Genomic DNA, 14,334 nt, shown 5'->3' with positions numbered 1-14,334 from the left:
ACAAAGGATGAATAATCAAGTTATGAATGTCAAGACAATTTTTCATCATGAATATTTTATCATTGCATGCATCATTATTATAAGTTGAAGTATTACATGCATGATATCATATCACCATTCATAATTACATTAATGTTTCAATATAACAATTTCTTCTCAAAATGTGTAACTTGGCACTCATAGCATTTTAAATCATGATTTACATCATATGCAATACATCACATCATAATTAGAAAGCACAAGTATTGCATGCATAATTACACATCATAAATGTTTCATATCATGATGGTATCAATTTTGTCAAATTATATCCTACCATGCATGATCAAAACTTCTCGCTATTTTATCATTGAAAACAAGAAGAAAGTAGGGGGAAGAGCATAAAAGTGTTAAATATTTCAATCATTTCAAGGCATTTACATCATAGATCAAGTCATGATTTGTGATTCATCATAAAGCAAGTTAGTTTTCAATCATCACATAAGGCATTTAAGGAATTTTTGAAACATAGGAGAATGATTAATTTAAGCATACAATGTTTCAATCCAATTCAAGTCATGAATATCAATGCTTTCATATTGTGAGTATCAATTCATGAATACCACAAGATATTATTTGTGACTTCAATTTTGCAAGATCAAGATTATGATTTAGATAAAACTTATTCAAATCAAATCATTAACTTGAAATTCATAATCAAGTCATTAAAATTAATTTCGAGATTCACAAAATATCATGAAATCATTAATCTCGATTAGATGGGAAAAGCATTTTTTTAAGAGATTCTTTTTCATCTAAGCATGCCTTAGTCTTTATATGCCAAATTAAGATAAGCATGAAAGTTCAAGACATAAGGCAAAGAAATCTTGTATTATGAAATATATGATATCAAGGCTCATGATTCATTCGAAAAGATATAGTACAAAGAGCAACTTAAAACATTCTTATCAAGATCACATTTTAAAATATTCCAAGTTTCAAGATATCAATATGACACTTCATTGAATTGCATTTCATTTGAAGAACTCCTTTTTGATAAATGTATGGAGCATAATGAACGATCTTGATTTATAAAGAGCTTCATGTTATAATTATCAAGATCATGATTATGATTATTCTCTTTAGCAAAGAATCACAAAAGCACTTTATTTTTACATAAGAAATCTCATTATATTATGATTTATAAATTCTTTTTCTGCACATGAATCATAGGAGATATGAATGTGAAACAAATCTTCGCAAGCAAAAACACTATCATTCATATTTCAAGATGGAATTTATAAGCAGGAATCATTTCATCAAATCCATTTTAGAAAAATATTTTTCATAAGTGTATGAGAAAATCTGATTGTTAGGATACCAATTGTTAAGTGAATCCGAAAATGAAATTAACACTTTCATATATTCAGACATGATTTTTGCTATAGATCTTGAAATTAAATCAAGAAGATCAAACAAGCTCATGATCATGGATAACTTAAAATCTCATGAATAAAATTGTTAATAACCATTTAATATTACATCTTTATGCATTACTTTAAATCAAACGTGATTTCATTCAACAATGTTAATCAAACATGATACACATTATTACTTCTTAACCATGATCAAAATCATTTTGTTTGTTTATCATGCAATATTATCATTTTCGAAATTATCAGCATGATCATAATTTTTGTATTTTTATTTTTAAACATGTAATTTTCAAGAAAATTAATTCTAAACTAAAAAAGAAAATATATCATGAAAGCATCAAGTAATTTTAAAATAAACCAAAGGCATTTTAATTACCTCAATGTCGTAGGCTGGTAAGGCGTAGTTTGCCGCCTCGCTTTTGTTGACTTTCTCATCTTCAGAGGAGCTCGATTCATCCCAATTTTTGTTCTTCTTCTTGCGTTTAAAGCAAGTAGTTCCATTCTTTTTGCTTTTTAATTTTCGTTTCATTTGTAGTTTAAGTTCACCATCACTTGAGCTTACGCTCGAGTGGTCTTCAAATGTTCTTTGGAAGGTTGGTTTGTTCATCATTGTCCTCATCACTTGAGTCATCGCTCAAGTGGCATTTATTTGTCCAGAGTTCCAAATCCTTCCTGTTCTTTGGAAGGTGATTGTGTTCAACATGTTCATCATGTGCATTGTGCACCATTTCATATGTCATCAATGAACCAATTAGTTCTTCAAGTGGTAAGTTGTTTAGATTTTTAGCTTCTTGTATTGCAGTTACTTTTGAATCCTACTTTTTAGAAAGAGAACGCAAAATCTTGTTTACGAGTTCAAAATTCGAAAAATATTTTCCGAGAGCTCTTAAACTATTGACGACATCCGTGAAACGGGTGTACATGTCGCCTATAGTCTCGCTTGGTTGCATTTGAAAAAGCTCAAAATTATGCAATAAAAAGTTAACTTTCGAGTCTTTGACTCTACTAGTTCCCTCGTGCGTGATTTCAAGAGTGCGCCAAATATCGAAAGTCGTTTCGCACAAAGAAATCCGATTGAACTCATTTTTGTCCAAAGCGCAAAATAAGGCATTCATAGCCTTTGCGTTTAAAGAAAAATACTTCTTCTCCAAGTCCGACCATTCGTTCATCGGTTTAGAGGGAAGTTGAAAACCGTTTTCAACGATATTCCATAAATCCAGATTTAGAGAAATCAAGAAAACTCTCATTCGAGTTTTCCAATAAGTGTAGTCCAATCCGTTAAAGAACGATGGACGAAAGACCGAAAAGCCCTCTTGAAGAGCCATTTCTCTCGGGTGTAAATCCGAAATGAGAAATACCCCGCTCTGATACCAATTGTTAGGATCGAGAGCACTAAGAGGGGGGGGTGAATTAGTGCAGCGGAAATCTTTCAGCGATTAAAAACGAAAGCTGCGTTCGTTTGATAAAACTATTTTGATGCAAAAGCCGATTCTAAGAATACTTATGATTAAGCGTAGATTACGCAGTTTGCATCTGAACGCAGTTTGCGTCTAAACTCAGTTTACGTCTAAACTCAGTTTACGTTTAAACGCAGTTTGCGTCTAAACACTGTTTGCGCAATTTACGTCTAAATGCAGTTTTACGTCTAAACGCAATTTTACGTCTAAACGCAGGTTGCGTAGTTTACGTCTAAACGTAGTTTTACGTCTAAACGCAGTTTGCGTCTAAACGCAGTTCTACGTCTAAACACAGTTTGCGCAGTTTACGTCTAAACGTAGTTTTACGTCTAAACGTAGTTTGCGTCTAAAGACAGTTTGCGTATAAGCGCAGTTTGCGTCTAAACACAGTTTGCGTCCAAACACAGTTTACGTCTTAAACGCAGTTTACGTCTAAGCGCAGATGATAATTCGCAGTTATGAATGGAAACAAAGCGTAAGCGTAAACTGCAAAGAAACTCGTTCGTAAAAGCGCAGAAGGCAGTTTGCAGTTATAAATGGAATCAAGACGTAAACGTAATCTGCACAGAAACTCGTTCGTAAAAGCGCAAAAGATAGTTTGCAGTTATAAACAGACTCAAGACGTAAATGTAAGCTGCGATGTGAAGATCGTACGAAAACACCGTTTTACGTCTAAATGCAGATTCGGAAAGATTAGAACTTAGAAACTTGTTCGTAAAGGCGCAGAGAGCAGTAGCTATGTAGGAGGTTTGCAGTAATGATAAAATGCTCAAAATAAAAGCAAACCAGAGATTTAGAGTGGTTCGGTCAGTCTTGACCTACTCCACTTTTGGCTTCCTCCACCGATGAGGTTACCGTCGTCAACTAAAGGCCTTCCTTCAATAGGCGAAGGCCAACTGCCCTTTTACAGTTTCTTCTCCTTTTGACAGGCTCAGGAGACAACCCTTACAGATCCTTTCTCTCCTCTCTTTACAACTCAAGACTTGAAGAACAGAAAGAGGAGAACTTTTGGACTTTACACAAATTTTGAACTCTTAGAATCACAGAAAAGATCAAGAATTCGGTGTGGATCTGTTGCTCATTCTGTGCTGAATGGGTGGGGTATTTATAGGCCCCAACCCAGTTCAAATTTGGAGCTCAAAACAATCAAATCCCAGAATTCCGGGATCAGGCGGTTGGACCTCCTGACTGGAGAGGTTGCACCGCTTGGCAGAGCTCGGAGACTGAGCCCAGGCGATTGCACCTCTCTGTCAAGGGCGGTTGCACCGCTTGAGTCTGGCTCGGAGACTGAGCCCCAGGCGGTGTCACCTCCTGACTGAGGCGGTTGCACCTCTCTGCCAGAGCTCGAAGACCGAGCTCAGGCGGTGCTACCTCTTTGTCAGGGAGGTTGCACCGCCCAGTCTAGCTCGAAGACTGAGCTCAGGCGGTTGCACCTCCTGGCTGGGGCGGTTGCACCGCCCAGTCTCGCTGGGAGACTTAGCCCAGGCGGTGCCACCTCCTGCCCTAGGCGGTTGCACCTCCTGGTGCAATCAGGGTCCGAATGGTTAGCTCCATTCGGCCCAATTTCAATCTTTTCAGGGGCCCAATTGCCCCAAGATTAAGCTAATGGGATCACCTCCCATTTTCCAACTTAATCAACGTGCTAACTACGATTAAATCTAAGACAATTTCTGTAGCTTTGCTCCGATGCGTCAATCGCTTCTTCCGGCGAGTTTCCGGCGAACTTCCGTCGATCATCCGATGAACCCTCGGTGATTCTTCTGCGGACTTCCGGGAAACTCCTGGACTTGCGACGATCCACTTGGCGAGTTTCGACGAGCTTCGCTTGGCAAGCTTCTGGACTTCTCGGATCTGTTCCCGCAAAACCTCCGACAACCGTCCGAACTTCCATCGAACTCTCGAACTCCCAACGTGATCATGAACTTGACTCCGACGCAACTCCTACTGCTTGTCTAACTTTCATCATAGTTAATCCTGCACAACAAAAATAAAACTTCGATCGAGACAATTAATCCTAAGCAATTAACCAAGTTGTCCGACTTGTCATTGGTCCCTCGACGCTTCGTCCGATTCTTCGGCGCATCGTCCTCTCCTGCAGCCTATTGCCCAATCGGCCAGTTGACTCCGCAACTCCGATATCCTTGGCACAATACCCGCTCTTCTTGGCCCGATGCCCGATTCCATGGCCCGAAGTCTTCTGTCGATACGTCGACCCATCCACCGGCCCGACGTCCAATCTTCTGACATGTTCCTTCGGCACAACATGATTTTCCTGCTTTAATTGTCTCATCCTGAACATATATCAAATAGTTTTATCATCAAAATACGAGATTCAACAATCTTATCAACCTCTTTACTAAATTTTATTAAAAAAAATTATTTTTTTCAAAGATAACTTAAAGTTAGAACCTTTTGAAATTAAGGAGGTACTAAATAGGTACTAATAGATGAGTCCATTGACCAGAGATTTCTCCTCAAAGAAATTCTATCTATTATTTACTACTCTTTCTTCCCTGAAGTTGTGCAGAAAGTCAACATCCACCACTACTCAGCTTCTTCCTCCTCCTCAACCTCTCGCTCTTCTCCTTCCTCTCACTCTGCCTTCTCCTTCATCTCCCCTATCCCTCTTTTTGTATCTTTGCCTCCTTCTCATTTATCTTTTTCTACTGTCTCCCTCTCCCTTCCCTTCTCCTCCTCCACCTCCTTCTCACAATTTACCTCGAAAAACTTCTGTTAGACTAAAAAATATACTCCATAGAATCTATTAATATATACTAGCTTTTATATAAAATAATTTTAAATTCATCATAAAATAGACTAACTATTGCAATCTTTGTTAGAATCATATTCTAAAAGAATTTTAAAATCCTCTCACCCTCGGCGCGGGCGACTATAGGAACTTGGAGCGCTCGGCTTCTTGCTGCGCGACCTGCTTCTTCTCGACGGCGCTGGAGAACTCGAAGCCGTAGGAGAGGTTGGTGATGGCGACGTTGTCGACGACAATGTGGAAGTCACGGGCGTGACGAATGAGTGCGTCGCGGACGAGGGCAGAGACCTGGGGCTATTTGGTGAGCAGTTGATCGGCATTGAACTGGGCGACGACGGAGTTGAGGACCTAGGACCTCGTTGCCGATGGAAGGAAGGACCTTGTCATCGTACTTGGTGCCGATGGAGGTGAAGTTGGTGGGGAGGTGGGCGACGTCGGGGCGGGAGAGGAGGTGGAGGGTGAAGTTGACGATACGTGGGCTTGGACAAATTGGACCGTTGAGTCTAAATCAAAGAAATTAAAAAGAGAGAGAGATAGGATTGCAATGGTGTGCAGCGTGAGAACACAGCAAGCATGCAGCTGTGCAGTGAACGTGTGTGGCTGTATGCAGAGAAAAGATAAGAGAGAAATAGAGAGAGAAAGTAAGGTTTTTGAGATTTCTACTTGACGATCAGTGGTCAAACGTTATCAGTTTTGATCCAAATTTTATGTGGAGAATCCTTGTAGTAAGCTCTACAATCCTAACGGTGTTGATCTATATTTTATCCTCTCTGGGGTACTTTCCTACTATATCCACTTTGTGAGACCTAGAATTCTCTTCTGAGGAGATCTATCGTATATGACGAAGATATGTTATTCTTGAGCCAAGATCTATTATCTTGATGTTATTGTGATCCTCTAGTTATTCTAGAGAATATCTATTGTAAACCTGTTATCATTACAATTGATAGTGGAAGTTTGAGGTGAACTACGGTCTCATGGCTTTTCCCATATTGGGTTTTCCACGTTAAAAGATTTGATCTCATTGTGTGATTGATTTTTTGCTCTATTGATTATGCTATGCTGGTTGATATTTTCATTTGGATATCAAGTTGGTATTTTGATGAGGAACTCATTTTGATACATAAAGAGGGAAAAGAAAATTCCGCTTTAATAGGTTTTTTCCCAACAAGTGGTATCAGAGCAACAAGTTGTTTGGTGCTAGTTTTTCTTGTGTGATTGAAATGGAGTAGTCAAATGGTATGATTAAATTGAACTCATTAAATTATTCCACTTGGAGGCGTCTAATGGAAGATTTGCTCTATTGTAAAGATTTGTATAAGCCCATCAAGGTTAAAGATAAACCTTCTACTATGGACGATGAAGAATGGAAAGTTCAACATAAAAAAGTTATTACCTATATTAGAAAATGGATGGATATAAACTTGCATGAGCATATTTCTGATGAAACCAGAGCTGATGTTGTTTGGCAAAGGTTAGAAAATCTCTTTACGAAAAAGATAGTGGGAAATAGAATTTCTCTACTCATAAGATTTGTAAATTTGAAGTATAAAGATGGTGATAATATTGTTGAGCACATAAGCTTATTTTAGAGTCTTGCAAACAAGTTGATTGCTATGAAAATGAATATAGATGATGAGATGCAAGGATTATTACTTCTCAGCTCTTTACCAGAAAGTTGGGAAACGTATGTGGTAACTATTTACAACTCCACGTCAGAGGGAACTCTAACTGTAGATATGGTTAAAGATAGTTTGCTAAATGAAGATGCTAGAAGAAAAAAACAGGGTGAATCTTCTTTTGGGGCATTTGTTACTGAAAAACAAGAAAGATGTGGAAGAAGTCATAGTAGAAATCCACATTGATATAGAGGAAGATCCAAGTCTAGAAGAGATATTAAATATTTTCACTATAACAAGCTAGGTCACATGAAGAAAGAGTGTAGGTTTTGGAAGCGAGAACAGAATAAAATGAAGAAAAATGAGAAAGAGACCAATATAGTTGCTGCTAAAGGTAATATCACTATTGTCTGTGATGAAGGTTGTGTTAGTCTTGTAGCTCAGGACAGTAATTGAGTAATTGACTCTGGTGCTTTATTTCGTGTTACTTCTCATGGTGATTTCTTTAGATCTTATACTGCTGGTGATTTTGGTAATGTTAGAATGGGAAATAGTGGTATATCTAAGATTGTGGGTATTGGAGATATTTGTTTGGAGACCAGTATTGGGAGCAAATTGATACTCAAAGATGTAAGGCATGTTCCAAATATTCTTCTTAATTTGATATCTACAAGTAGACTTGATGACGAGGGCTTTGCACAACTATTTTGGTGAAAGCAAATGGAAACTCACTAAAGGTTCTCTGATTGTGGCAAGAGGAAAGAAACTTAACTCTTTTTATGTCATGGAAGTTAAGCTACACAAAGGAGAGATTAATGCAATTCAAAAAGGTGAAAGTATAGATCTTTGGCATAAGAGGCTTGGACATATCAACGAGAAGGGACTATAAACTCTTGCTAGAAAGCAGTTCTTACCAGAGTTACAAGGTACATCTCTTAAATCTTATGATTATTGCTTAGTTGAAAAAACACATAGAGTTGCATTTCATACATATCCATCATCTAGAAGATCAGATGTTATTGATTTAGTTCATACTAATGTTTGTACTATGCAAACTAGAACTCTTAGAGGCGCTCTTTATTTTATTATTTTTATTGATGACCATTCTAGAAAAGTGTGGGCTTTTGCTTTGAAATCTAAAGACCAGGTACTCAATGTTTTCAAAGAGTTTCATGTTAGTGTTGAAAAAGAAACTAGCAGAAAACTAAAGTGTATTCGATCAGATAATGGTGGCGAGTACAGGGGTCCTTTTGAGAATTATTGCAGGTTCTATGGTATCAGGCTTAAGAAAACAATTTCTAAAACTCCTCAACAGAACGGTGTGGCAGAAAGGATGAACAGAACCATTGAAGAAAGGATTAGGTGTATGCTTTCCCATGCCAAGTTACCAAAGTCATTTTGGGGGAGGCTATGAGAACTATAGTTGATCTGATAAATCTTTCTCCATCAGTTCCTCTGAAAGGTGATATTCCAGAGAGAGTATGGAGAGGAAATGATATATATTATAATCACTTAAGAGTCTTTGGGTGTAAAGTATTTGTTCATATTCCCAAAGATGAGAGGTCCAAGCTTGATAGTAAAGCAAAAGCATGTATCTTCTTGGGATATGGTCATGAAGAGTTTGAGTACAGATTATGGGATCCAATGAACAAGAAGATTATTAGAAGCAGAGATGTTGTGTTTCTTGAAGACCAATTGTTTAATGATGGTGATAATATTGAGAAGCCAGAAACCTCCGTTTATATTCCTTGGAGTTTGGGTCCAGTTCCTTCACTTGTAGTTCATGATGATCATGGGGGAGATGAACAAGAAGATTGTGGTGAGAATACCAATGATGATACACCTATAGTTGATGATGTTGAACCAATTGAATAAGCACCTCCACCACCAATTGAGATTCCATTAAGAAGATCCACTAGAGAGCGACAACCCTCTACCAGATATCCTCCACATGAGTATGTTATGCTTACTGATGGGGGAGAGCTAGAAACTTACCAAGAAGCTATTCTACATGAGAATAAGAGTGAGTGGGCTAAAGCCATGCAAGAAGAAATGAGATCCTTGCTTGAGAACTACACCTATGACTTGGTAAAATTACCTAAAGAGAAGAAAGCTCTCAAGAATAAGTGGGTTTACAAATTGAAGATTAAAAACAATAGCTCACAACAAAAATACAAGGCACGACTAGTTGTAAAAGGATTCAGTCAAAAGAAAGGTATTGACTTTGAAGAAATATTTTCTCCAGTTGTGAAAATATCCTCTATCTGAGTTGTTCTTGGTTTGGCTGCCCGCTTGAATTTAGAAGTTGAGCAACGTGATGTAAAAACAGCATTATTTCATGGTGGCTTAGAAGAAGAAATTTACATGGAGCAACCAGAAAGTTTCAAAGTCAAGGGAAAAGAAAATATGATGTGTAAGCTTAGGAAAAACTTATATGGACTCAAACAAGCACCTAGACAATGGTATAAGAAGTTTGATTCCTTTATAATGAGCCAAGGGTATGATAGAACCACATCTGATCATTGTGTGTTTATGAAGAAATTTTCAGATGATGATTTTATTATTTTACTACTATATGTTGATGATATGTTGATTGTTGGCCATGATGTTGGCAAAATTAGAAAGCTTAAAAGAGCTAAGTAAGTCTTTTGCCATGAAAGACTTGGGATCAGTGAAACAAATACTTGGCATGAAGATTCTTCGTGATATAAAGAAAAGGAAGATTTGGCTATCTCAGGAGACTTACATTGAAAAGGTTCTTAAAATATTCGACATGAGTAAAGCCAAAGCAGTTTGTTCTCCACTTGTAGGTCATTTCAAGCTTAATTCGAAACAATGTCCTACAAGCGAGAAAGAAAAAAAAAAAAGATGTCCAAAGTGCCTTACTCATTTGTAGTATGCAGTTTGATGTATGCTATGGTTTGTACTAGGCCAGATATAGCTCATGTAGTTGGAGTTATCAGCCAATTTCTCTCTAATCCTGGAAAGGAACATTGGGCAATAGTGAAATGGATATTAAGACATCTAAGAGGTACTTTCAGGTTATGTTTATGTCTTGGTAATGATGAACCTGTGTTAAAAGGGTACAAAGATGTAGACATGATAGGTGATACTGATTCCAGGAAGCCCACTTCGGGATTCTTGATGACATTTGCAGGAGAAGCAGTCTCTTGGTAGTCTAAGTTACAGAAGTGTGTTGCTCTATCAACCACAGAAGCAAAATACATAGCAATTACTGAAGCCTACAAGGAAGCTTTATGGATGAAAAGGTTTTTACAGGAATTGGGCTTGAAACAGGAAGGAAATACTGTTTACTATGACAGTCAGAGTGTCATTCACCTCTCCAAGAATTCAATATATCATTCTAGATCTAAGCATATTGATGTGAGATATCACTGGATTCGTGATGTGCTTGAGATGAAAGAATTACAATTGGAAAAAGTACATACCAATGATAATGATCCAGATATGTTGACAAAGTCTTTGCCTAAGGAAAAGCTTGAAGCATGTAGGCAAAGAGCGGGCTTGGTATAGCCCACCATATGAGTTGGAGGGGGAGAATTGTTAGGTCCAGCCCATATGTGGGCTTGGACAAATTGATACATTTGAGCCCAAATCAAAGAAATTAAAAAGAGAGAGAGATAGGGTTGTGATAGTGTGCAGCGTGAGAACACCGCAAGCATGTAGCGTGCAGCGGCACAGTGAACATGTGCGGTGGCGTGCAGAGAAAAGAAGAGAGAGAAAGTAAGGTTTTTGAGATTTCTGCTTGATAATCGGTTGTCAAACGTTATCAGTTTTAGTCCAAATTTTATGTGGAGAATTCTTGCAGTAAGCTCTACAACCCTAATAGTATTGATCTACATTTTACCCTCTCTAAGGTACTTTCCTACTATATCCATTTTGTGACACCTAGAATTCTCTTATGAGGAGATTTATCCAATGTGATGAAGATATGCTATTCTCGAGCCAAGATCTATGATATTGATGTTATTGTGATTCTCTAGTTATTCTAGAGAAGATCTATTGTAAATCTGTTATCATTACAATTGATAATGAAGTTTGAGGTGGACTACGGTCCTATGGTTTTTTCCACGTTGAGTTTTCCACGTTAAAAGATTTGGTCTCACTATGTGATTGATTTTTTGCTCTATTGATTATGTTATGCTGGTTGATATTTTCATTTGGATATCAAGTTGGTATTTTGATGAGGAACCCATTTTGATACACAAAGAGGGAAAAGAATATTCCGCTTTAACAGGTTTTTTTCCAATATTTTGATGAGGAACCCATTTTGATACAATTTTTCCCTTTTCAGAATGTTGCTAGGCATTGAAACTTTCTCTTCAACATGTAAAAGATACGTCCATAGGAGGCTGAAGTATACGACAAGTTCGCAACAATATTTCCTAGCAATCTTTGTTAGAATCATATTCTAAAAGAATTTTAAAATCCTCTCACCCTCGGCACGGGCGACTATAGGAACTTGGAGCGCTCGGCTTCTTGCTGCGCGACCTGCTTCTTCTCGATGGCGTTGGCGAACTCGAAGTCGTAGGAGAGGTTGGTGATGGCGACGTTGTCGACGACGATGTGGAAGTCGCGGGCGCGGCGGATGAGGGCATCGTGGACGAGGGCGGAGACATGGGGCCGTTTGGTGAGCAGTTGATCGGCATTGAACTGGGCGACGACGGACTTGAGGACCTAGGACCTCGTTGCCGATGGAAGGAAGGACCTTGTCGTCGTACTTGGTGCCGATGGAGGTGAAGTTGGTGGGGAGGTGGGCGACGTCGGGGCGGGAGAGGAGGTGGAGGGTGAGGTTGACGATATGCAGGTCTTTGGTGCCGGAGTTGGAAGCGAAGGTGTAGGGACGGGTGCGGATGTCGAAGATGAAGGGCTTCTACAGCCAGGGGACGAGGAAGTGGGTGCCCTTTCCCACTGTCTCCGGGAGCACGCCCCGGAACCGGTTGAAGAGCACCGCCGGCTGCCCACCGTCCATCGTGTACAGGAACGAGAGTTCAGCAGCGTGGTGCCGGCTCCCAGCCAGGTCGTCGCCCGCGCCATGATCATCAGGAACGACATAAGTCCGCCGCCAGCCGCCATCTTCTTCTTCGATTACTTCGTTCTGAGAGAGGAGGAGGAGGGGAGCAAAACTCTAACGGGCGCGATCGAGGGTTTTATAGCTGGTTGTGTTATGGTTGGGGGAGGAAGATACGTCCCCTCCGTACCGGTACAACTCAGAGGGGCATCCCACCGTCGAAAGCGCCCATCATTTCGAAGCACGAATCGCAAAGCATAATGGACGAACATCATTCACTGTCATGACCAACGGTTATATAGAGAGTATATATATATAGAGGAAGTATATATTTATATATATACATTCTGTAAAAGTATATATATATATATATATATATATATATATATATAGAGAGAGAGAGAGAGAGAGAGAGAGAGAGAGAAAGACACCTTACAATATATGCATATCGGACACTACCGGCAATGAAAAGACGGTACCAAAGGTTAAAAATACAAATAGTTTAGAGGTTAATGCCAGTAAAAGAGACAAAAAGCAAATTCAAAAATCTCACAAGTAGTTATCCGATGACAATATATATTGGCCTCACGATAACGCTATATTCTTGCTTTGGTCACTTTGGACATAATTGATAGTTATATCAACCTTCGCAGTTGAGGGAAAAAAGACATGCTTAGTTCCCGTAAAGACTACAAAAATGTGTGAAAGAAATTAATAGGCTTGTTAGCTTCACGAAAATAACTGCTGAGACTTATGATATTAGTTACTATGGCTCATCATTTCCATGCCACCTCTATTTATATTGATTATAACTTTAGAGTTAAATCAAACATGGATAAGAATAAACAATATAAGCTTAGCCTCCATAATACCATGATTGCGAAGGATGCATCGTAAACCTATAAAGTCATGACATAGTAATGCATCAACATTAATAGCAATCCAATTATGTTCAGAGGCACTAATGACACCAACTGCATATCGGTGAAAGAAAGATATACTTCTTATATATGATCCACAACACAGTTCTCAAGACTATTTTTATATTTTTTTGACAGTGGATAATAACATGCAACGAATATCAATCAATATATAAGCAAAAATAGTATCAACTAGTTTATCGACGTTAACGTTACGGAAAGACTGATGATCCATTTCAATTGGTGATAAATAATGGTATTAAAAGCAAGCTTCATGGTCATACCCAATATGGAATCCTGCTGAAAACGAGAGACTTGACCATATACTTTTTCTTGATCCCAACCAAGACAAGTGTGAAATAGTTGATGCTCTCCAAGTCTCTAATGAGTAAGTACGTTCAAAGAACAAATGATGTATAGTTAGTTTCTGCAGTCCATGACATAAGAAGCACTTGATAGAAATTAAACGAAGAATATAGAAAGATAGAAATTGTAAAAGAAACTATGAAATGTATAAGATGTAATTGTCTTGTTCATTAGCTCTTGATAGCTATTTATATACATTCAGGGAGGTTATACATATTCAGCATGGAGGATTTTTCTCAACTGCCTTGAGGAAATCTTATCTGCTTATCATGCCCTCGCAAGATTGAGCTTCCATCAAGGATGCCGATCTTGGACCGATGAGATAAAAAAATTTTACGGGTGAGAGACTTTGTGAGTGAGTCTGCTAGTTGATCAGTTGTATATACGTGAGAAACATAGAGTTGATGTCTGACAACTTGATCTCGCACGAAGTGGAAGTCAATGGCTATGTGTTTCATGCGGGAATGGAACACTGGATTAACACATAAGTAGGTAGCTCCAATATTATCACAATATATTGTAGGAATAACTATGGAGTTGACGTTGAGTTCCTTGGGCAGATTTGTGACCTAACTGAGTTCAGCAGCGATGGTGGCGATGGCACGATATTCAGCTTCAGTTGTAGATCGTGCAACCATCTTTTGTTTTTTAGAACTCCAATTGATTGGAGTAGCTCCAAGGAAGACAATGTATCCTGACGGATGTTCTTTCATCAAAGTTCCCAAAGGCATGGAGATGGAGCAAAGTATTTTTGCGAA

General features: G+C 38.5%; 1 protein-coding gene and 1 pseudogene across 1 annotated transcript; both read right to left on the bottom strand.

The window, feature by feature from the left end:
* Positions 1-5,762: 5,762 nt before the first annotated feature.
* Positions 5,763-6,630, bottom strand: LOC135620381 (prohibitin-3, mitochondrial-like). The gene is made up of 3 exons (XM_065123311.1): positions 6,611-6,630; positions 5,995-6,142; positions 5,763-5,927 (listed from the first exon to the last, which is right to left on the bottom strand). Exons 1-3 carry the CDS (start codon positions 6,628-6,630, stop codon positions 5,763-5,765), a joined length of 333 nt encoding a protein of 110 aa, XP_064979383.1.
* Positions 6,631-11,731: 5,101 nt separating this feature from the next.
* LOC135618453 (prohibitin-3, mitochondrial-like) lies at positions 11,732-12,355 on the bottom strand (annotated as a pseudogene).
* Between the last annotated feature and the right edge of the window lie 1,979 nt (positions 12,356-14,334).

This window comes from Musa acuminata, chromosome BXJ2-8, assembly GCF_036884655.1.
Source record: "Musa acuminata AAA Group cultivar baxijiao chromosome BXJ2-8, Cavendish_Baxijiao_AAA, whole genome shotgun sequence".
NCBI lineage: Eukaryota > Viridiplantae > Streptophyta > Magnoliopsida > Zingiberales > Musaceae > Musa > Musa acuminata.
This window is presented reverse-complemented; position numbering and strand designations above follow the sequence as displayed.